At 45.7% G+C, this 22,817-nt stretch overlaps 2 protein-coding genes across 2 annotated transcripts in view; one reads left to right on the top strand and one right to left on the bottom strand.

Annotated features, from left to right (window-relative positions):
* The window catches only part of NAXE (NAD(P)HX epimerase), an 84,568-nt gene that overhangs the window by 29,371 nt on the left and 32,380 nt on the right, over positions 1-22,817 (bottom strand). The window lies entirely within an intron of this gene.
* LOC134980299 (signaling lymphocytic activation molecule-like) overlaps positions 22,536-22,817 on the top strand; it is a 53,939-nt gene continuing 53,657 nt past the window's right edge. Inside the window, exon 1 of the mRNA XM_063947054.1 lies at positions 22,536-22,707. Coding sequence (XP_063803124.1) covers positions 22,659-22,707 — 49 coding nt within the window. The 5' untranslated portion in view covers positions 22,536-22,658. The remainder of the gene's footprint in view (positions 22,708-22,817) is intronic.

Here is a 22,817-nt window from a genome sequence, read left to right as displayed (position 1 = left end):
GGGGGGGGGGCGAAGGGGGCGACCGCCCCCCTCCCTAACACAGTCATAGCCACGCCCACTTTTGAGCAGAAGAGAGCTCTCCGGGGAGAGCATGAGGCAGAACGATGTTGTCACGATCCGGGTATCTGGACGCCATTACTTACCCTTCAGATGCCTCCTAAGGCGGGCTCAGCGTTCCAGGACCGGATTCCGCTGTTCCTGAGTTTCCACATGCAGAGTGGTCTTTTCATCAGCCGCGGCCTCCGCTGTGCCCGCGTGGTTAAATGTGCATCTATCAGCCTGGCGTCTCTTGTCTCCGGTGGCCGGCGCCGCCATTACTGTTTCCCAGACCACATGGATTACAAACCAAACTTCCCTCCAAGTGTCTGCATGGGCGCAGCCATCTTGGATTCTGTCATCTGATCATTTCCACCAATCTGCTGTCTGTGTTGTTGATTTGCATAATTGCCTAGCCAACCCCTTCCTTGCTGCAGGTATAAGTAAGCTGTACCTGAGCAAGGAAGACGTCAGTGCTTTGGTTGTCAAACCTAGTTCCTGTTTGTCTCTCTTCTATGATTGTCTTCCAGGTTCCAGCTCCTGTCTCAAGACTTCCACCATAGAGACCCGCACCAGCATTCCACCTGCGGTGTAGCCTGACTCTCCAATCCATTGTGGATTCATCTGTTTCCAGCTACAACACTACCTGCTTCCAGCCTCAGCTTCCAGCAGAGTACAGCTTCCCTTAAAGGGCCGGTGTCCTTTTTACACTTTACCACTCTCCACCGGAATTATTATTTCTCCGCTCTCAAGTTCTACATTTCAGTTCACATTTCATCGCTCCCAAAGTTCATTTATTATTTAACTGGTTCCAGCCAGTATCCACTCCGTGCTAACAACAGTCTGGTTCCAGCCAGTATCCACAGCAGCTGTTTTACCTTCAGCAACCCAGCTCTTCCTGGAACACCAGCTGGTACAATCCTGGGTTATCTCCATTGCTACAGCCGGGCCTGGTAAGGACTTTCCATCTAGAAGATCATAAGAACTATCTCACACTACCAGTGCCCTGTGGCTCCTGCCATGCTGTAGTACTCAGGAACTGTATTTATTCTTTGCTGACTTTTACGTTTTCTTTTATTGCTGCTGTGATGTGGAGTTGTCATAATAAACATCATTGACTTTTATCTAAGTTGTCGTGGTCACGCCTTCGGGCAGTTATTATTCATGTTACTTACATGTCCAGGGGTCTGATACAACCTCCTAGGTTCCGGTACATCTCAGCCCCTACAACTGAGGCTGCCTCCCGTCAGCTCAGGCCCTCAGTTGTGACAGTAAGCACTGACCTAATGAATCCAGCCGGAGACCAGGATCAAGCGGCCAGGCCGATGCAAGAACTGGCAGCCCGACTAGAACATCAGGAGGCTGCACAGGGCCACATCATCCGCTGTCTCCAGGATCTCTCTACTCGGCTGGATGGGATTCAGACAACTCTCCGTGGATCAGGCGCGTCTGGTGCGTCAACCACAGTGACTCCAGCTATAACCCCACCCATCTTACCCATTTCTGCTCCACGTCTTCATCTTCCAACGCCAGCAAAATTTGACGGATCTCCAAGATTCTGCAGGGGATTTCTCAACCAGTGTGAGATTCAGTTTGAGCTACAACCTGGCAATTTTCCCAGTGACCGTACAAAAATTGCCTACATTATTTCTCTTCTCAGTGGCTCAGCCCTTGATTGGGCATCACCGTTATGGGAGAGGTCCGACACCCTGCTATCTTCTTACACTGCATTTGTGTCAACATTCAGGCGCATCTTCGACGAGCCAGGCAGGGTAACTTCAGCTTCGTCTGAGATTCTCCGTTTACGCCAGGAATCACGTACTGTAGGACAATATCTTATACAGTTCCAGATCCTGGCATCCGAACTGGCATGGAACGACGAGGCCCTGTATGCTGCATTCTGGCATGGTTTATCCGAGCGTATTAAAGATGAGTTAGCTACCAGAGACTTACCCTCCAAGTTAGATGAGCTAATCTCACTTTGTACGAAAGTTGACTTACGTTTCAGAGAGAGAGCAACTGAGCGTGGAAGATCATCTGCTCCAAAATCTTCTACTCCTCCTCCTCGCCAACTGTCACCAACTACAGATGAACCCATGCAAATTGGCCGTTCCCGTTTAACTCCTGCTGAGCGCCGAAGACGTCTCTCCGAGTTTCTCTGTCTGTATTGTGCAGCTCCGTCTCACACCATTAATGCCTGTCCCAAACGTCCGGGAAACTCCAAATCCTAGCTCGCCAAGGAGAGGGCCGGCTAGGAGTAATGATCTCCTCTCCATCTCCTCAAGATTGTAACCTCCCAGTCTCGCTTCAAGTTGCTCAACGTTATCAGAACGTCATTGCCCTCCTGGATTCCGGAGCAGCTGGGAACTTTATTACTGAAGCCTATGTTAAACGGTGGTCCCTACCCACCGAGAGACTTCCTTCGTCCTTTTCCTTAACTGCTGTGGATGGCAGTAAAATTTTTGATACAGTTATTTCTCTAAGGACTCTACCAGTTCGTCTGAGAGTGGGAGTTCTTCATTCCGAACTTATTTCATTTTTAGTGATTCCAAGAGCCACACATCCTGTGGTCCTGGGCCTTCCATGGCTCCGTCTTCACAATCCTACAATTGATTGGACGACTACGCAAATCCTGGCATGGGGTTCCTCCTGTACTAAGACATGTTTGTTTAAAGTGTTGCCTGTCTGTTCTTCCTCCCCCAGGTCGTCTGATGTTCCACCTCCTCCATATCAAGATTTCACGGATGTGTTCAGTAAAGCTTCTGCTGATATCCTTCCTCCTCATAGAGAATGGGACTGCCCGATTGATCTCGTTCCAGGGAAGGTTCCACCTCGAGGCCGAACTTATCCGTTGTCTCTCCCCGAGACACATTCTATGGAGGAATACATTAAAGAGAACCTAGCAAAGGGGTTCATTCGACCTTCTTCTTCTCCAGCCGGCGCAGGCTTCTTTTTTGTAAAGAAGAAAGATGGTGGTCTGCGGCCGTGCATCGACTACAGAGGTTTGAACGACATTACCATCAAGAACCGCTATCCTTTACCCCTGATTACTGAGCTCTTTGACAGAGTTAGCGGAGCTACCATCTTTACAAAGCTGGACCTGAGAGGTGCATACAATCTCATCCGGATCCGTGAGGGTGACGAGTGGAAGACCGCATTTAACACCCGTGACGGACATTATGAGTACCTCGTCATGCCCTTCGGATTGAGCAATGCTCCAGCTGTCTTCCAGCATTTCGTCAATGAGATCTTCAGAGACATTCTATACCGTCATGTCGTGGTCTATCTAGATGATATCCTCATTTTTGCCAACGATTTAGAGGAACATCGTTTCTGGGTAAAGGAGGTTCTGTCCCGTCTCCGTGTCAATCATCTCTACTGCAAATTAGAGAAATGCGTCTTTGAAGTCAAGTCCATTCCGTTTCTAGGGTACATTGTGTCCGGTTCCGGACTAGAGATGGATCCTGAGAAACTACAAGCAATCCAGAATTGGCCGGTACCCTTAACCCTCAAAGGGGTCCAGAGGTTCTTAGGGTTCGCCAATTATTACCGAAAGTTTATACGAGACTTTTCCACCATTGTGGCGCCTATTACTGCTTTCACCAAGAAGGGTGCTAACCCGTCCAAGTGGTCTGAAGAAGCCATGCAAGCTTTTCATCTTTTAAAACAGAGGTTCATCTCTGCACCTGTCCTGAAACAGCCTGACATCGACTCTCCTTTCATCTTAGAGGTGGATGCCTCCTCCGTTGGAGTAGGAGCGGTGTTATCTCAGAGGGCTAAAGATGGTCATTTACATCCTTGCAGTTTCTTCTCACGGAAGTTCTCCCCAGCGGAGCGCAACTATGCCATTGGCGACCAGGAGTTGCTAGCCATCAAGCTCGCTCTAGAGGAGTGGAGATATCTGTTGGAGGGAGCTTCTCATTCAATCACCATCCTTACAGACCACAAGAACCTTCTATATCTAAAAGGCGCACAATGTCTCAACCCTCGTCAGGCCAGATGGGCACTTTTCTTTTCCAGGTTCGACTTTAAACTCCAGTTCTGTCCGGGCTCTCAGAATCGCAAGGCCGATGCCCTTTCCCGCTCATGGGAGCAAGAAAATGAGTCAGAGTCTTCAGACAAGCATCCTATTATAAATCCGTTGGCATTCTCCACGGTAGGGATGGACTCTACGCCCCCATCAGGGAAAAGTTTTGTGAAGCCGACACTAAGGAAGAAGCTCATGCATTGGGCCCATGCTTCCCGTTTTGCCGGACATACAGGTATCCAAAAAACCCTGGAGTTTATCTCTAGGTCCTATTGGTGGCCAACTCTGAAAAAGGACGTTTTGGAGTTTATTGCATCTTGCCCAAAGTGTGCTCAACATAAAGTATCCCGCCAGTCGCCTGCGGGGCAACTGGTTCCACTATCTGTTCCCCGTCGACCATGGACCCATTTGTCGATGGATTTTATTACAGATTTGCCCATGTGCAACAAGTTCAATACCATCTGGGTGGTAGTTGACCGGTTCACCAAGATGGCACACTTCATTCCTCTCACCGGTCTTCCGTCAGCTTCCAAGTTGGCTCAAGTATTCATACAAGAGATCTTCCGACTCCACGGTCTTCCAGAAGAAATTATCTCAGATCGAGGAGTTCAATTCACAGCCAAATTCTGGCGAAGTTTATGTCAAGTCCTCCAAGTCAAGTTAAAGTTTTCCACGGCTTACCATCCTCAGACCAATGGTCAAACTGAGAGGGTGAATCAGGACTTGGAGGCCTTCCTCCGCATCTATGTGTCCTCCTCTCAAGATGACTGGGTTCAATTACTTCCCTGGGCCGAGTTCTGTCATAACAACCAGTATCATTCTTCATCTTCCTCAACACCATTCTTCACCAACTTTGGATTCCACCCTAAAGTCCCTGAGTTCCAACCGCTTCCAGCAACTTCTGTTCCCGCAGTGGATATCACCTTGCATCAGTTTGCCAATATCTGGAAGAGCGTACGATCAGCTCTGCTCAAGGCATCGTTCAGGTACAAGAAGTTTGCGGATAAGAAGCGTCGAGCAGTTCCTGCTCTCAAGGTGGGTGATCGGGTATGGTTATCCACGAAGAATTTGAGGTTAAGAGTTCCCAGTATGAAGTTTGCACCTCGCTACATCGGTCCTTTTAAAATTGATCAAGTCATCAATCCTGTTGCTTACAGACTCCAGTTACCTCCCTTCTTAAAAATACCCAGGACATTCCATGTTTCCCTGTTGAAACCGCTAATCTTGAATCGGTTTCATTCCTCACTTCCACCAACTCCGAAAGTCCAAACTCAACGAGGCGTTGAGTATGAAGTGGCCAAGATCCTGGACTCACGTCACCGTTACGGTCAACTTCAGTATCTCATTGACTGGAAGGGCTATGGTCCTGAAGAACGCTCTTGGACCAATGCCTCTGACGTCCATGCTCCTGCCTTGGTCCGAAATTTCCACGCAAAGTTTCCTTTAAAGCCTAAGAAGTGTCCTGGGGCCACTCCTAAAGGGGGGGGTGCTGTCACGATCCGGGTATCTGGACGCCATTACTTACCCTTCAGATGCCTCCTAAGGCGGGCTCAGCGTTCCAGGACCGGATTCCGCTGTTCCTGAGTTTCCACATGCAGAGTGGTCTTTTCATCAGCCGCGGCCTCCGCTGTGCCCGCGTGGTTAAATGTGCATCTATCAGCCTGGCGTCTCTTGTCTCCGGTGGCCGGCGCCGCCATTACTGTTTCCCAGACCACATGGATTACAAACCAAACTTCCCTCCAAGTGTCTGCATGGGCGCAGCCATCTTGGATTCTGTCATCTGATCATTTCCACCAATCTGCTGTCTGTGTTGTTGATTTGCATAATTGCCTAGCCAACCCCTTCCTTGCTGCAGGTATAAGTAAGCTGTACCTGAGCAAGGAAGACGTCAGTGCTTTGGTTGTCAAACCTAGTTCCTGTTTGTCTCTCTTCTATGATTGTCTTCCAGGTTCCAGCTCCTGTCTCAAGACTTCCACCATAGAGACCCGCACCAGCATTCCACCTGCGGTGTAGCCTGACTCTCCAATCCATTGTGGATTCATCTGTTTCCAGCTACAACACTACCTGCTTCCAGCCTCAGCTTCCAGCAGAGTACAGCTTCCCTTAAAGGGCCGGTGTCCTTTTTACACTTTACCACTCTCCACCGGAATTATTATTTCTCCGCTCTCAAGTTCTACATTTCAGTTCACATTTCATCGCTCCCAAAGTTCATTTATTATTTAACTGGTTCCAGCCAGTATCCACTCCGTGCTAACAACAGTCTGGTTCCAGCCAGTATCCACAGCAGCTGTTTTACCTTCAGCAACCCAGCTCTTCCTGGAACACCAGCTGGTACAATCCTGGGTTATCTCCATTGCTACAGCCGGGCCTGGTAAGGACTTTCCATCTAGAAGATCATAAGAACTATCTCACACTACCAGTGCCCTGTGGCTCCTGCCATGCTGTAGTACTCAGGAACTGTATTTATTCTTTGCTGACTTTTACGTTTTCTTTTATTGCTGCTGTGATGTGGAGTTGTCATAATAAACATCATTGACTTTTATCTAAGTTGTCGTGGTCACGCCTTCGGGCAGTTATTATTCATGTTACTTACATGTCCAGGGGTCTGATACAACCTCCTAGGTTCCGGTACATCTCAGCCCCTACAACTGAGGCTGCCTCCCGTCAGCTCAGGCCCTCAGTTGTGACAGATGTGCTGCAGCTTATACCACAGCAGCACAGAGGAGCCAGGAGAGCAAGGGTTACAGAGCATTTGCCCCTCACTTGCTGGTGTGTGGGTACTAGGGCTAATAAATACAATTACCCCATAGCACAGTCACATGTACATAGAACAATCACAAAGCTCTATCTCAGTCTCACTCAAAAAGTTCAGTCAGAATTGAGAGAGGAGGAGTTAGGATTGCAGATGGGAGGAGTTGGGACTGTAGAGGGAGGAGTCAAGATTAAACAGTAAACCGCCCCCCCCTAAAGAAAAGTCTAGATCCGTCCCTGCTTGACACACACACGCACACACACACACACACACACACACACACACACACACACACACACATGAAATACAGGATATGCACACGTCTTTATACAGCCAAAAGTAGTAGGCGGCTGTGGAAAGAAAGCTATGTGTCATCATAAAACTATAGGTCACGCTGGTATATGGGGAACTCCACTGAGATATATGTAGAGATAAGTAAGCATTGATGTATTCCTTATAAACAAAGCTGTACTAAGCCACACTTATGTCCGAGACCCCCTCCCCTCTCAAAGTTCTTGGTATTCTAGCATTACCAAAGTCATAATCCGACACTTTGTTCCAATCCTCTGCTTTCATGATAGCATACTTATTAAAGTTATATTAGTTGGAATGTGGACTGCGCAGTCTTCATGGTGATCCTTTAGGGAGGCATCAGTCCTTTACCAAGATGGTCGCTGTTTTGTGTTCTGCGCATGCTGGCGCAATCTTGTCACTGTGATAGAGACCACAGTGGAACACGGACGTGTCTCCCGTCGCTTCCAGACACCCTGCGATTTCCTCAGCAAGTCATACTGCTTGTATATGTACCGCTACCTACAAACCTCACCGGCTGGTGCTCTGTCTCTGCTCAAGCTCTGCTCCATCCATGTCCAGCGTATATGTTACTGGGAGTACGGCTGTACGAACATACTACTGCTCATTAAACCAAGCTGGGTAAGTCTTCGACTGTTTGGTGACTTTGGTGGATCCACTAGTATATACTTTTACTCTGCATTTGTCATCGCTAAATACATACCTCCCAATAAATAGATATTGTACAACAGGACTAGTGGGGCGGCGTGATCTCAGGCGGACAGGGACTTGGTTGGAAGGGAGTGGCCTCACATAATCTCCTTTGTTTTTGTCAGTCTGGGGGCGTGCCCAGTGGTCCCCGAGCAGTTGGGCTGCCCCCCCCCCCCCCCCCCGGCTCACGACCCTGTATTGTTTAGATGCCATGTGCACGGATACAACTGCTGCCCTGCTGTGCTTAGCATTGGTGATGTAATGCTCCCCCCCCCCCCACACAGATGTGACAGTGGAACAGTGTCCAAAACGTGGGACTATCCTGCTGAAATAGGGACAGTTGGGAGGTATGCCAAATAGTACACACATATCCAACAGTACTGTGGGAAATCTCTTGAAAACAGTCATTCCTGGGGTGGTGTCCGGATGATGGATTGACAGTGTCTAGAAATCAATATGCATTAGGTCAACAGGTAAAACATTGATGTGACATTGGTTGACACACATACTGTATGGTCACAGAGTTTTGGGGGTTTTCACACTTTTTTCAACCATTTTTTGATCGAATTACCATCCACGTGGACTGAGACTGGTAGTAGCCTGTGCTGTGCGCAGTGGTGTGCAGTGGTAGTGGAGCGATGCATCTTGCCTGAAGCGTGGCGAGCAAAGCGAGCCCGCAAGGGTAAACGTTCGCACTAATTGTGGTCACATATGATGAAACAGAGAAAATGACACCCATAATACATTTAAAAAAAATTGTTGTCCTTTTTTTGTGTCGACCATTTTTATGTTGACCTTTTGACCCTATCAACCTTTTATACTTGTTGACCTTTTCTACTGTCTACCTTTTCCATTTTGACTTTTTGACCTTGTCTACCTATATCTGCAAAAAAATATCTCAATTTCTGACTGCAAAAGCAGCCCCTATAGGTTTCTATAGGGCTGCTAAACTGAGATATTTACCAAGCTCCAGAATGCTTTGCATTCTTCCGAAGGCTCTGGCCCATAATACCCTACGGGCTACTATAATGCAATCCTTTTCGGAGAGGGATCCTCTGGATCCCTCTTTTTTAGCCTCCACTGATACTTGCGCCGGCTGATGGATGTACATGCGCAGAACGTGAGCTACTGTGATAGTTACCGCTATCACTTTGCTCCCGGCCCCTCGCTGGGACAGACTTTTGTTTTGGGGAAGCTCTGTCCCGGTGCCCTGACTGTAATAAATGCAAGCAGCCATTTCATAACCCCATTGCGTGTTGGGGCACAATTATCACGTCCTAACCTCAAAATGTGGTTTCTGATAAATACGTCCCTAAATATCTACCTGCAGTCTGCTAGTCTCGTTCTAGTAACTATTACACAGCAGATCTAGGCGCTCTTTTTGCATCTTCAGGTCCTGTGAGTTGCATCCTTTGCTTTTCAAGCGTAGGTGGTCATTCAGAGTTGATCGCTCGCTAGCCGTTGGCAGCTCGGCGGCGGATCGCGCAATATGTAGGGCCCATTAGGCTATGGGGGACATGTACTAAGCAGTGATAAAAGTGGAAAAGTGAGCCAGTGGAGAAGTTGCCCATGGCAACCACTCAGCTGCTCTGTATATTTTTATAGTATGCAAATTATAAATGTTACATCAATGCTAATTGGTTGCCATGGGCAACTTCTCCACTGACTCACTTCTCCACTTTTATCACTGCTTAGTACATGTCCCTCTATGTCCCCACAAAATTAACACATGAAGTCATTGTCTACCTAAGGGTGGTCATTCCGAGTTGATCGCTCGCTAGCTGTTCTTAGCAGCCGTGCAAACGCTATGCCGCCTCCCACTGGGAGTGTATTGTAGCTTAGCAGAAGTGCGAACGAAAGGATCGCAGAGCAGCAACAAAGTTTTTTGTGCAGTTTTAGAGTAGCTCTAAACCTACTCAGCGTTTGCGATGACTGCAGACTGTTCAGTTCCTGTTCTGACGTCACAAACACGCCCTGCGTTCGCCCAGCCACGCCTGCGTTTTCCTTGGTACGCCTGTGTTTTTACGAACACTCCCTGAAAATGGTCAGTTGACACCCAGAAACGCCCACTTCATGTCAATCACTCTGCGGTCAGCAGTGCGACTGAAAAGCTTCGCTAGACCCTGTGTGAAACTACATAGTTCGTTGTAATAGTACATTGCGCGTGCGCATTGCGCCGCATACGCAGAAGTGCCTTTTTTTGCCTCATCGCTGCACAAGGACCGAATGCAGCTAGCGATCAACTCGGAATGACCCCCACAGAACCTTTACCCTGCGCAGATGCGTCTCCTGTGTTTGCACTACTATGCAAAGAATGTACCGAGCCTTTATTGTTGTTTGAACACAAGTATAGAAACACTCCAGATGTACATGACGCAGGAATATTTTGCTGGGCCATATGACAAAAGCATAAGTGGACTTGGCACAGGTTGACGTGATCCATTATTATTTACCGTTATTGCTGGACACATTCCTATGGTAAATATTCAAAGACATTTACAAAATCAAATATCAATTAATACTTCATTTTCACGGTATTACGTCCACCAGTCAACGATTCTGAGTTACAGACCTGTAGCTTCGTGCTATCTATGCCACCTCATCTCGCTCACATTCCTGTATACAGTAGTTAGTTACCGTCTATCGAACTGAAATCATTATTTGCGATTCTGTTAAATATTGTACAGAGCCACCGGATCCCATTAGCCACGTTCTTTACACCATCGGATCCAATAAACAGAGTGCCAACGTGAAATACGGAGACGCATGCCTGAGAAATTACAGTTCTGTTCTTTTTTACTGTATTGATACTTCATGAAATGATTTTAGATCGTGATATGATTTATACATTAAATCTCCTTCCAGCTCAGATTTAAGTGGGAGATGTACTAATAAGTGAAAAGAGTGGAGAAGTGAGCCAGTGGAGAAGTTTACAATGGCAACCAATCAGCACTGAAGTAACATTTACAGTTTGCATACTATAAAATTATACAGAGCAGCTGATTGGTTGCCATGGGCAACTCCTCCACTGGTTCACTTCTCCACTCTTTTCACTGCTCAGTACATCTCCTCCTCAGTGATGTCATGAAGAAGAGAGGACAGAGCCTTCAACATCCTGTCCATGTAATGGATCAGAGCTAGTATCTTCCATGCCCTATGCTGGGTGAGGACATCCCATGCCAGAAACATGGACCTGAAAGCTGCCAGAAAAGATGCCAACTTTAAAAAAAAAGTCGGATTGACATTGTCGAGAACGGACAAAGCCGACAGGATCCGACATCAATAGAATATACCCCTATGCTGGTTTTTGAAAATTCTTTTTGATGGTATTCAATAAAAGGAGAAACAGTTAAAATACCGCCAGTCGGGATCCCGGAGGTCACAATACCGACTCCGGAATCCCGACAAGCGGTGAAATGCCGCCGCCGGAATACCGGCGTCACAGGCTATTCCCCCTCTGTGAGTGTCCACGACACCCGTAGAGGGAGAATATAATCTGTGGTGAGCGCAGCAGGCCACCGTGCCCGCAGCGCGGCGAGCGATGAAAGCCCACAAGGGGCTTTCTAGCGCTTGCCCAGCTGCCGGCATTCTGGCGGACGGGATGCCGCTGTTGGGATCACGACAGCCGGCATCCCGTCCAACAGGGAATCGTATGTTTTATGTGTTCTCAATTTGCATCTAGTGCACCAAAACAGACATTCCTTTCTTCCCCTCTCGAATACGGACTCCCTCATTGGCTGTGGTAGCACCCCATTTCATCACAAATAAAGTTCAGAGGTGTATGGACAATAACATTATTTTGATAGAGGATTTTACTTTAGCAGGACAGTATGCTGCATAATAGTATATTTATATATATGTTTTGGGATTATCTAAAGTCATTTGGGATACACTGAAAATGCATGCAGCATTAGTAACATCTAAGCCTTAGTAGTGCAAAATATGACTTAAAACACACAGGATAAACCCATTTATTATGTTTGTTGTTCTCTACATTAACCAAACACAGTATGACACCAGTTACCATAGAGAGGGTCATATATTAGCAGCTTCAGGATGTGGATCTGGATTCCTGTACATGCGATTAGTTTTCCACTGGGGCTGATTTTGGACTGGGAAGAGTAGCACAGGCAGTGCGGAGTAGTTGGGTGGAGTGACGGGATAATAGCTGTGAGAGACAGTGATCTTTTAGTGATGCTCTGTTTCTGCTCTTCTACAGGACTTCTGCACCAGATCTGCGCTGTCGGAGCTCGGTTCTTGTCCTGTACTTATAATGGGTTTCATTTCAGATGTCAGCGGTCAGATGGGTCCAGTTACAGCTTTCTGGCTGCGAGAATTCCCAGGCTGATCACTCCAAGGACGTTCCTCCATGTCCACTGTGTCCGATGTGACTCGTTTTTGGCTGGAAAAATAATGACCACAATGTACATGTCACACACCCCTAGAACCAAAATGTGCCCACACATTGCCTACTGCTTCCCTTACATGCCAACATCCACATTTCCTCATTTTTAAATGCCTCATACCACAGAAAACAAAACCTGTCTTGCATACACATGGAAAATGTAAAAAATGAAACGCACTCATGAAAGAACGCAGAAGCCTATTCTGTGGCAGGGAGACAAGGGGGCACCAGAGTGTAATTGGGGCATCACAATCAATTAGCACCAGCCACTGACCATCCACGAATGATCCGTCTTTCAGCAATGCCTATGACAGGATGCCGCTGTAAGAGCACATACTGTATGTATTTGTACTGTTCTGAGCACGTGCAGAGCAAATTTGTGCAATTCCCATTTCGACAAATGTCGTAGTGCGCACTCTCCATGATATCCAATGAGTTTAGTTTGTAAATGGGTCCATCACTTGGCTCCCTGAGAAACTCTGCACTAAGAGGTTCTTGTTATGTAGACTCCCCTAGAGAGTGTATCTAGCTAACAATTGAAGGTAAGGCAGGATGTGCATTTATAAAACAGACCAATTCCCTCTGTGCAGTAATCCTCCGCATCAAAACCTAGTATGTAAAAGAGTAATCCTGTCCAAATTATACACACATGCAATTAACCTGTGGATCCAAAGTGATGCAGTACTTTACCCTGCCATAGCCTAGATTTCTCACGACTTCTCTTGTACTATGCAATACTCAGTGATACAGATGGAGCCATCTTTATCTTGGCCTTTAATAGGATTACCTGAGCCAGGGCAGTCAGATTTAATCCCTTGCTGTAATGATTTAGGGGGTCATTCTGAGTTGATCGCTAGCTGAAAATGTTCGCTGCGCTGGGATCAAGTAAAAATCCGGCAGTTCTGCGCATGCGTATGCGGCGCAATGCGCACGCGCAATGTACTTTCACAACGGCCGTTGTATTTTAACACAAGGTCTAGCGAAGCTTTTCAGTCGCAATGACCGCCGCAGAGTGATTGACAGGAAGTGGGCGTTTCTGGGTGGCAGGTGACCGTTTTCAGGGAGTGTTCGAAAAAACACAGGCGTGCTAGGAAAAATGCAGGCATGGCTGGGCGAACGCAAGTTGTGTTTGTGACGTCAAAACAGGCACTGAATGGTCTGAAGTGATCGCAAGCGCTGAGTAGGTCTGAAGCTACTCAGAAACTGCACAATATTTTTTTGTAGCCGTTCTGCGATGCATTCGTTCGCACTTCTGCTAAGCTAAAATACACTCCCAGTGGGCGGCGGCTTAGCGTTTGCACGGCTGCTAAAAACTGCTAGCGAGCGATCAACTCAGAATGACCCCCTTAATCCCCTGATGTATTGTTCTCTCTGTATTGTATTGCAGCTGAGAACAATAGATGAAGGGTTTATGCTAATAAACCGTGGTGTGCATAGGTGCAGCAGAGAAGCCAAGATAAGCGTGGTTCCATCTGTAGCTACTAAGTGCAGGAAAGCTATTACATTACTTCAGAAATGCTTTTAGAGATGCAATTTGTTTTATTATCCATTGAAAGGGCAGGAAGTGAGTGGATTGGAGCGCAGTACCATACCTCCCATCAGGAAGTGAGTGGATTGGAGCGCAGTATCATACCTCCCATCAGGAAGTGAGTGGATAGATGCGCAGTATCATACCTCCCATCAGGAAGTGAGTGGATTGGAGCGCAGTACCATACCTCCCATCAGGAAGTGAGTGGATTGGAGCGCAGTATCATACCTCCCATCAGGAAGTGAGTGGATTGGAGAGCAGTATCATACCTCCCATCAGGAAGTGAGTGGATAGGAGAGCAGTATCATACCTCCCATCAGGAAGTGAGTGGATAGGAGCGCAGTATCATACCTCCCATCAGGAAGTGAGTGGATAGGAGCGCAGTATCATACCTCCCATCACGAAGTTAGTGGATTGGAGAGCAGTATCATACCTCCCATCAGGAAGTGAGTGGATTGGAGTGCAGTACCATACCTCCATCAGGAAGTGAGTGGATTGGAGCGCAGTATCCTACCTCCCATCAGGAAGTGAGTGGATTGGAGCGCAATATCATACCTCCCATCAGGAAGTGAGTGGATAGGAGCGCAGTATCATACCTCCCATCAGGAAGTGAGTGGATTGGAGAGCAGTACCATACCTCCCATCAGGAAGTGAGTGGATAGGAGCGCAGTATCATACCTCCCATCAGGAAGTGAGTGGATTGGAGTGCAGTACCATACCTCCATCAGGAAGTGAGTGGACTGGAGTGCAGTATCATACCTTCCATCAGGAAGTGAGTGGATTGGAGTGCAGTACCATACCACTCATCAGGAAGTGAGTGGATTGGAGAGCAGTACCATACCTCCCGTCAGGAAGTGAGTGGACTGGAGTGCAGTATCATACCTCCCATCAGGAAGTGAGTGGACTGGAGTGCAGTACCATACCTCCCATCAGGAAGTGAGTGGATTGGAGTGCAGTACCATACCTTCCATCAGGAAGTGAGTGGATTGGAGTGCAGTACCATCCCTCCCAATGGGCGGGATGTACTAACGTGTGGCGGAGTATTCCACCACACTTCGCCTACCTACTAATCGCATAGGTACTAACATATGCGATTAATATAGCAAAGGCCTCCTCCGCCCGGCGCCCAGAGGTACACAGAGGGGCGAGGCGGGGATCCGTTTGGATCCCTCAGGATTGTTGCGGAATGAAGCCCATAGGCCCTCTGCACCGAAAACCCGGCGTCCAGCCAGTAGTACATATGAAAATGCAGTAAAAACCCTGAAACGGGTGTTTTACTGCATATTCCCTTTAGTACATCCCGCCCAATATGTGAGCTTTCAAGAAATAAAAATTGCCCAAAAGTAAGTCACGATTCACCGGAACCCAACCAGATCAACACAAACCAACTTAAACCACCCACAGCCACATCCTGACTAAGCTGCTGTTACAGTAGATTACCACTACCTATAACTTACCAGAGACTTGCAGATGGAAATACATATATACGGTATGTTCATTGTTGTAAATCTCTGCCTCATAAATACCACTGTCCTCTTCTTGTAAATCACTGAGGCGTAATGAGAAGCCAGGCTGTTGGGTAACCCGGCTCCAGAATCGATTATCAATGACTTGAAGTTTGCCCGGCTTTGAGATGGCCAACATGCCCTTATGTCCTGATGCATGGCGAATCCAAAATATACTGTTGATCTCTAAATGTTTCGATAGGTTGACCTGGAACAAGGTGGATTCCCCACACGTTGCAGAGAGCGATTGGTGAGACACCTCTGAGACAACACCTGGCACCACAAAAAATATAAAACACAGTGTGAAAGAGTTTATGGATTTCTAATACAAAATAATGGATACGCTTCATTGTCTAATGGTTTATGGGATGTCCACCTCGCATGTGCACGGCATCTATTCACAGTGCTGGGGGGAGCATGTGACGCTACTGGGGGGTTCCGTCTGGCTCCACCCCTTTTTGTGAGTCTCCCTTTTGGTCAGGCGGAGGGGTCATGCTTCCTGGTTCTCCAAAGTTGGGAGGTATGTAATAGTATAAATGCTGTACTAAATTTAAAGTGGCACTCACGTTAAGTGTAAAGACCGCCGGGCTTCAGGCTCCACTTAATGTGAGTGCTGCTTTAAATTTGCACCTGTATTCCTCTGAGAAGCAGTGTCTTTTCGTAAATACAGCCCTAAGTCTTCTTTGTTGTAGCAATAATTTAAAGGGGCATTACCCTCAGATTAATATATTTTATATGTACTATGGTGGTATTTATCAAAGCATAGTGAGAGAGAAAATTGTGAGAGATAAATGACTAAGGGGTCTATTCATGAAGTAGTGAAAACAGTGGAGAAGTGAGCCTGTGGAGAATTTGCTCATGGCAACCAATCAGCTACTCCGTACAAACATCCATAGTATGCAAATGGAAAATTTAACTTCAATGCTGATTGGTTGTCATGGGCAACTTCTCCACTGGCTCACTTCTCCACTCTTTTCACTGCTTCATGAATAGACCCCTACACAGCTTCTAATTTACATTTTGCAGGCTGTGTGGCAGATGTATTAAGCCTGATGAAGTGATAAAGCAGTGATAAGTGGAAGGTGATAACGCACCAGCCAATAATAACAGGTTTGAAAAATGACAGTTAGGAGCTGATTGGCTGGTGTGTTATTACCTTCTACTTATCACTTCTTTATCACTGCATTATCACTTCTACGGGCTTAATACATCTGCCCCTGTGTTTGAAAATTGCCAGGAGCTGATTGGTTGGTACTTTATCTCTCACAGTTTTATCTCTTGCCAAGCTTTGATAAATACCCCCAAATATTTACATTCCATACATACACTGAGAAAATAAAATAAAGACAATTTAACAGTTCAGAAATGTTGCTCAGTTTTGTAAAACATTTCTAAGCAATCTTGCAATATTTTACTGCCTGCAAATATTGGACGGTCAACATTTTAAGCACTTACCCCATATTGGTACCAGGAGAATGAGGAATAACACCATTATGACCCAATGCACTGGCCAGCACATAGATTCCGTCCCTACAGAAGACAGCTGCTTTTTTTACTGGGAAAAAAGGAACTTATTGTCTTTTTTTCTTGTTAAATAAAAAGCAGGAAGGCTCTGTAGTTTCCTATATGGCCCGTGGCCAGACATAATTCTCCTAAGACGCACTGTTCTGTAACCAATGCGCATGAGACAGTGTCAGTGATAATGAGATGTGTACATTTTATATCAGATATGGACATAAGTATATCTCTCATTGTCTATAATAAAATGAGCCCCCAGTCCCTGCCTCAACCGCAGAAATATTCAGTGCAGAATTCATATCTCTTTGTCAACAAATGTCCAGAATTGCCATGTTGTAATGTAAATTCCTCCCTCTACCTCACCCCCATCACATAATGGAGAGAAAAAAGAGGTGAAATTAGGCAGAAATGTTTAATGGGCAGTTCTGTCAGGAAGATATGGATTGAAAAGGAGATATTGGCAGGTGTGCAGAGGGAAGAGACCGCTGCTGCAGTCACAACGGGGACACTGTGTGGTCAAATCTGCACTGCCGACATGTGTCAGTTGTATAAAAATGCTGGAAATTACATAAATAATGTCGGCATTTACAGTTTTGACTTGATACTGCCCCCACTCTGAGTGTCAACATTCTAACTGTCAATCTCACATACCCAACCCGTTTTAACTGGTGGTCTGTGCGGCACTGCAGCCTTTGGATTGAAAGGGCTGTTTAGGTTGATTTAGGGCCAGTGGTTGTGGCAGAGGGCAGCTTGGGCCAAACTTGCTGTAGTTGCTTCTGGAAGTAGATATCGGATGGAGGCAATGTTACTTACCATGGATGTAGCAATGAAAAAGTGTTGTCCAGAGGTGAGCAGGATCTGGAATGTACCCCTCGGTCTTGCACCAAGATTTGTGTATGTTTCACCAGGACAAACTTCACCAGTTGGAGCCATAGGTGGTGACCCAAAGACCTTTGAAAGCCCCTCCGTTGTTTTTTGTCTGTTCCTCCTCTTACTGAATCTCAAGCTATCTCAGCCAATTGAGATTCAACGTGGATGACATTAGAGACCATTCAAAACAATTGTTCTACTTTTCTTCATTTTCTTTACTTTCTTCATTCCACCCCCTGATCATATTGGCATCAGTGGTTGGACCTTCACAGGTTGATAACAGGTGGATGAGTGCAGGACCGGTGGTACCAACATGCTACTGGTAACAGGGCAGTAATATGACAGCTGTGGTGTGATATGTATAATTATACAGTATGTTACATACAGTGCATCCGGAAAGTATTCACAGCGCTTCACTTTTTCCACATTTTGTTGTGTTACAGCCTTATTCCAAAATGGAATAAATTCATTTATTCCCTCAAAATTCTACACACAATACCCCATAATGACAACGTGAAAAAAAGTTTTTTTCAGTTTTTGCATATTTATTAAAAATAAAAAACGAAGAAATCACATGTACATAAGTATTCACAGCCTTTGCTCAATACTTTGTTGATGCACCTTTGGCAGCAATTACAGCCTCAAGACTTTTTAAATATGATTCCACAAGTTTGGCACACCTATCTTTGTGCAGTTTCGCCCACTCCTCTTTGCAGCACCTCTCAAGCTCCATCAGGTTGGATATGAAGCGTCGGTGCACAGACATTTTCAGATCTCTCCAGAGATATTCAATCGGATTCAAGTCTGGGCTCTGGCTGGGCCACTCAAGGTCATTCACAGAGTTGTCCTGAAGCCACTCCTTTGATATCTTGGCTGTGTGCTTAGAGTCATTGTTCTGCTGAAAGATAAACCGTTGCCCCAGTCTGAGGTCAAGAGCGCTCTGGAGCAGGTTTTCATCCAGGATGTCTCTGTACATTGCTACATTCATCTTTCCCTCTATCCTGACTAGTCTCCCAGTTCCTGCTGCTAAAACACATCCCCACAGCATGATGCTGCCACCACCATGCTTCACTGTAGGGATGGTATTGTCCTGGTGATAAGCGGTGCCTGGTTTCCTTCAAACATGATGCCTGGCATTCACACCAGAGAGTTCAATCTTTGTCTCATCAGACCAGAGAATTTTGTTTTCCGGTGATTCAGGCACCATTTCACATATTTGTGCTGATGACTGCTCAGGCTCTTAGTGTTATTGAGTGCTGTTGACCTATGTGACTGTAGGCCTAATTCAGACCTGATTGTAGATGTGCGAAAAAACGCACATCTACGATCAAAATCTCCAACATGCGGGGGTAGACCCAGCACAGGGCTATCTCGCCCCACATGCTGGGTCCTGTCCCCCTCCCCCCCCCCCCCCTTCCCACAAAGTGTGTCACAACGGTGCTGCCTATAAGCCTAAGTGTGTCACACCGGTGCTAAGCATTAACCCTAGGTGTAGCTGCAGCCCAGAGTCATATCTGGCAGCATTAATCCTTGGTGCAGAGCACACTGGTGTTTTTTTCTGTCACTGCGTATATTGCAGCCCACAGCTTCATATCGGGCAGAATTAACCCTTGGCGCACAGCACACTGGTGTTTTTTTGTCACTGCCTATATTGCAGGCCAGAGGTCCATATAGGGCAGCATTAACCTTGGTGCACATCACACTGGTGTTTTGTTTTGTTTTTGTCACTGTCTATATTGCAGCCCAGAGCTTATAATACAGGGCAGCATTAACCCTTTATTGGTACACAGTGCACACTGGCGCCCACAAAAGTTTGTAGTAAAGTTGTTGTCATTTGTGGAAAAAAAACAGCTGGTTTTTATTGTACAAATTGTGCACTTAACAAAGCTCAGTAGGTGGTGTGCCACTGCGTTAATAAATATAATCACTGTGAGTGAATCCACAATGTGAATTTGTCATTTGTGACAAAAAAAAAAGCTGTTATTTTTTTCTTTGCACAATGTGTGAGTTCAATAAAGCTCAATAGGTGCATGCTATTGTGCTAATAAATATAAGCACTGAGTCAATATGGACCACAATCAGTTGATAGAAGAGCAGGAGCAGCAACCAAGTACTAGTGCTGTGGCTGCTGCCAGTCATGTGAGTACTACAACACCTAGTGAAGGTGGTCCAGGGGGGGCAGAAAGATTAGGAAAGGACACCTGAAATCAACATCTTTCACAATGTTAAAAAAGGGTAATAGGTGTCACATTAAAAAAACAAAAAAAACAAATCAGTGCCCAAAAGAAAAATCACTAAGGCTGAAGGACAAACTATGTTCACAAATCCCTGAGGAGAGTCTAGGGGTATCCACATTAGCTATGTGTGAGTCTGCCATTTCTCAGACTGTAATAGTAGAGAAGCCTCCTTCGCCTCTTTCCATCATTTCTGCACTATCTTCAAATGTGAGGATGAGCAGCAGAAGATGGTGATGATAACGTAATAGAAATTATGGATGCAAGTGTGGAAATGGAACAGGATAAGGGAGATATTTGTTTTCATCCCCCCAAAAAAACACCTTTTGGGTGTGGGATTACTTTTACCCAAATCTTCACAACATTTGTGTAGGCATATAGTCCATTTGTGAGGCCAAAATTAGGAGTGGTAGGGATGTAACCATCTAGGCACCTACTCCATGTTACATCAGTTGCGGCGAGTTCATGACATTTATTTTAAAAATTAAAACTTGTAACTGACACCCTCATCAACAACCTCCTTATTAGTGATCGGATGTAGTCCTTCCAAAAAACTGGTTTGTGGGGGCCCAAAAAAACCAAGCACTTCAGCCATAAAGGTGGCAGTCCCTGTCCGTCACTGAAGTGCTTAATTTGTTAAACACACGCATCAAGTAAACAAAATGGGAGCAAATACATTCCTTTGGAAAAAGGTCCACACCATCAAAATGGCCTGAGGAGACCGCCTCTAGGTTGTACCACGTGGTTAATGCTACAGCTTTTCAAAGGGACTATTTTACAGGAAGCAGATAAAGTACGCACATATGGTAACCAAATATCAAAAACTTCTTTGCTTTCTTTTCTTTATTGATTGCCATTTCCAACCAGTCCTTGTGAAATAAGTATGACATTCAAGGTATCAATAAAATTAAAGATAGGGAATCTGAGGATATCCATTGGGATAAGACAGTCTTCTTGCCTGCAGCAGCTATTTGAGCTAACAGTATACATTGACCCAAAAAAGGCCTAGGCTGCCGTGGGAACATGTAGATAACCCATGGGGTCCATTCAGGAGAAACAGTGATGGGTATACCCAGTTTATCCCTGATGTACAACTGAATAAGAGTCCAAAATGTATGGACCTCCACCAGGGCAGTAGAGTGCCTGGCCGGGCCCAGGTACTTATCAGGGGGCATGGCCTAATCACAGCAGGTGTGGCCCTGCACACTTAGAAAAAAAAAACCAGAATATAACACGTGCTGGGCTTAGGAGAACAGCTGCAGCCGCTGCTTCCAGGTGAAGGGTGGGGGGACTTACTCCCCCCCCCCCCCCCCACTGGACCCCTCCCATCAGATGTGGGCCTGGCTAAATGGTACCTGCTCACCCCCCACCCCCACCCCCTTGGCACCGCTGACCACCGTACATCCCTATATACAGTGATAAAGTACTGCTTCTGATGTATGATATTGAAAGCAATCAGAATTTGATTATATCCCTAATAGGCTGAGGAGTTTAGCAGTGATGTAAGAGTAGTGTAATAATATGTATTGCATTTCAGCATAGGATACCGAAATGAGACATTTGTTAAGTCAAACATTTTATTTTTTAAACCAGAAATTATGTGGTGCCTCACACATGTTAATTTTAATCAATCAATCAATCAATCAATCAATCAATCTGTTGTCTTTAGTTATGGCCTTTTCTCTCTGAATTTGTTTGTAGAACAGGTACAACTCTTGTTGTAGGCCTCACACATGTTAATTTTAATTAATCAACCAATAAATCGATCATTTTGTTTTCTTTTCTCTCCTAATTTGCTAGATGTCGATATAGTCCATGTCTGTTTTTTTTTTTTTTAAATAATCTATTCAATCAATTTCTCATTCTTTTACCGGCCTTCCACTATATACTGAACCTCCACTTCCCTGAACTTCCCTCAGGTCTCTGAGCTAGTTCTTGATTAATGAAAATATTCTTGGTTTCACTTTGTTGTAGGTTCGTATAGTTTACTTTATTCAACTGCCACCCTGTCTGCCACTGCAGTGCCACTCTGTTTCCTAGTTGTGCCATGGTTGAAATTGTCTGTACCGCCCACGGCTGTCACATAGCTCAGTCAGCCAGCTAGCTAGCTCGGTGCAACCTTTCGGCCTAAACTGGAAGAAAACAATAGTATGAGCTGTGAAGTGGTCATAATTCACTGGAAAAAAAAAAAGGAAATTAATGCCACTGATGTTTATAACACTGTAGGAACAAAGAATGGTCCAAATGATGTGATTTTAGCTGTTTTTATACATTTTTGAAAAAATACAATAAAAAATACAGATCCGAAACCAAAACACATAAGGGCGGTTTTGGCAAATCCAAAACCAATGACGAATTAGAACCAAAACACGGGGGTTGGTGCATATCTCTAATTTTAAGTATTTACACAAATGTGACTCATTCCTCTGGGAAACACGCGTTTTCGCATGGAATAATTTTTTGGCTGACACATCTACCAAACGAGAAGAGCACTTTAGTTGTATCAGGCAGTGAAACATATCAGGTTATTGAAACTCGTTTGGTAAGTTAAACCATTTGTCACAAACTCAAATGTTATTTCCGGAGAAAAAAAAAAGAATCTGTTATCTACACAGTAAATTAGAACGGAAAACACATTTTTCTACTCTACGGGCTAATAAACCCACATGATAGGATCTACGCTAGAGTATCTTTGAGCTGCTGTATACACCGCAAGGAGTTTCTCTGCAAAGGGGAAGAGAGAGAGAGAGAGAGAGAGAGGGTGAAGGAGACTTCTTAATCATGTTCTGTGCCTGGTACCTTCTGTGCTTGATGACCACAAGATGTTTTGGTAAGCGTCTGTTTTAAATTGTTATTATTGGATTTTCCATGGGTCAGGGTAGATCACAAGGAGCACTGAGGTCCCATCACTGTAAAGTAACCTATACAGTAACTTTCACC

The sequence above is a fragment of the Pseudophryne corroboree genome, chromosome 12 (genome assembly GCF_028390025.1).
Source record: "Pseudophryne corroboree isolate aPseCor3 chromosome 12, aPseCor3.hap2, whole genome shotgun sequence".
In the NCBI taxonomy this organism is placed as follows: domain Eukaryota; kingdom Metazoa; phylum Chordata; class Amphibia; order Anura; family Myobatrachidae; genus Pseudophryne; species Pseudophryne corroboree.
This window is presented reverse-complemented; position numbering and strand designations above follow the sequence as displayed.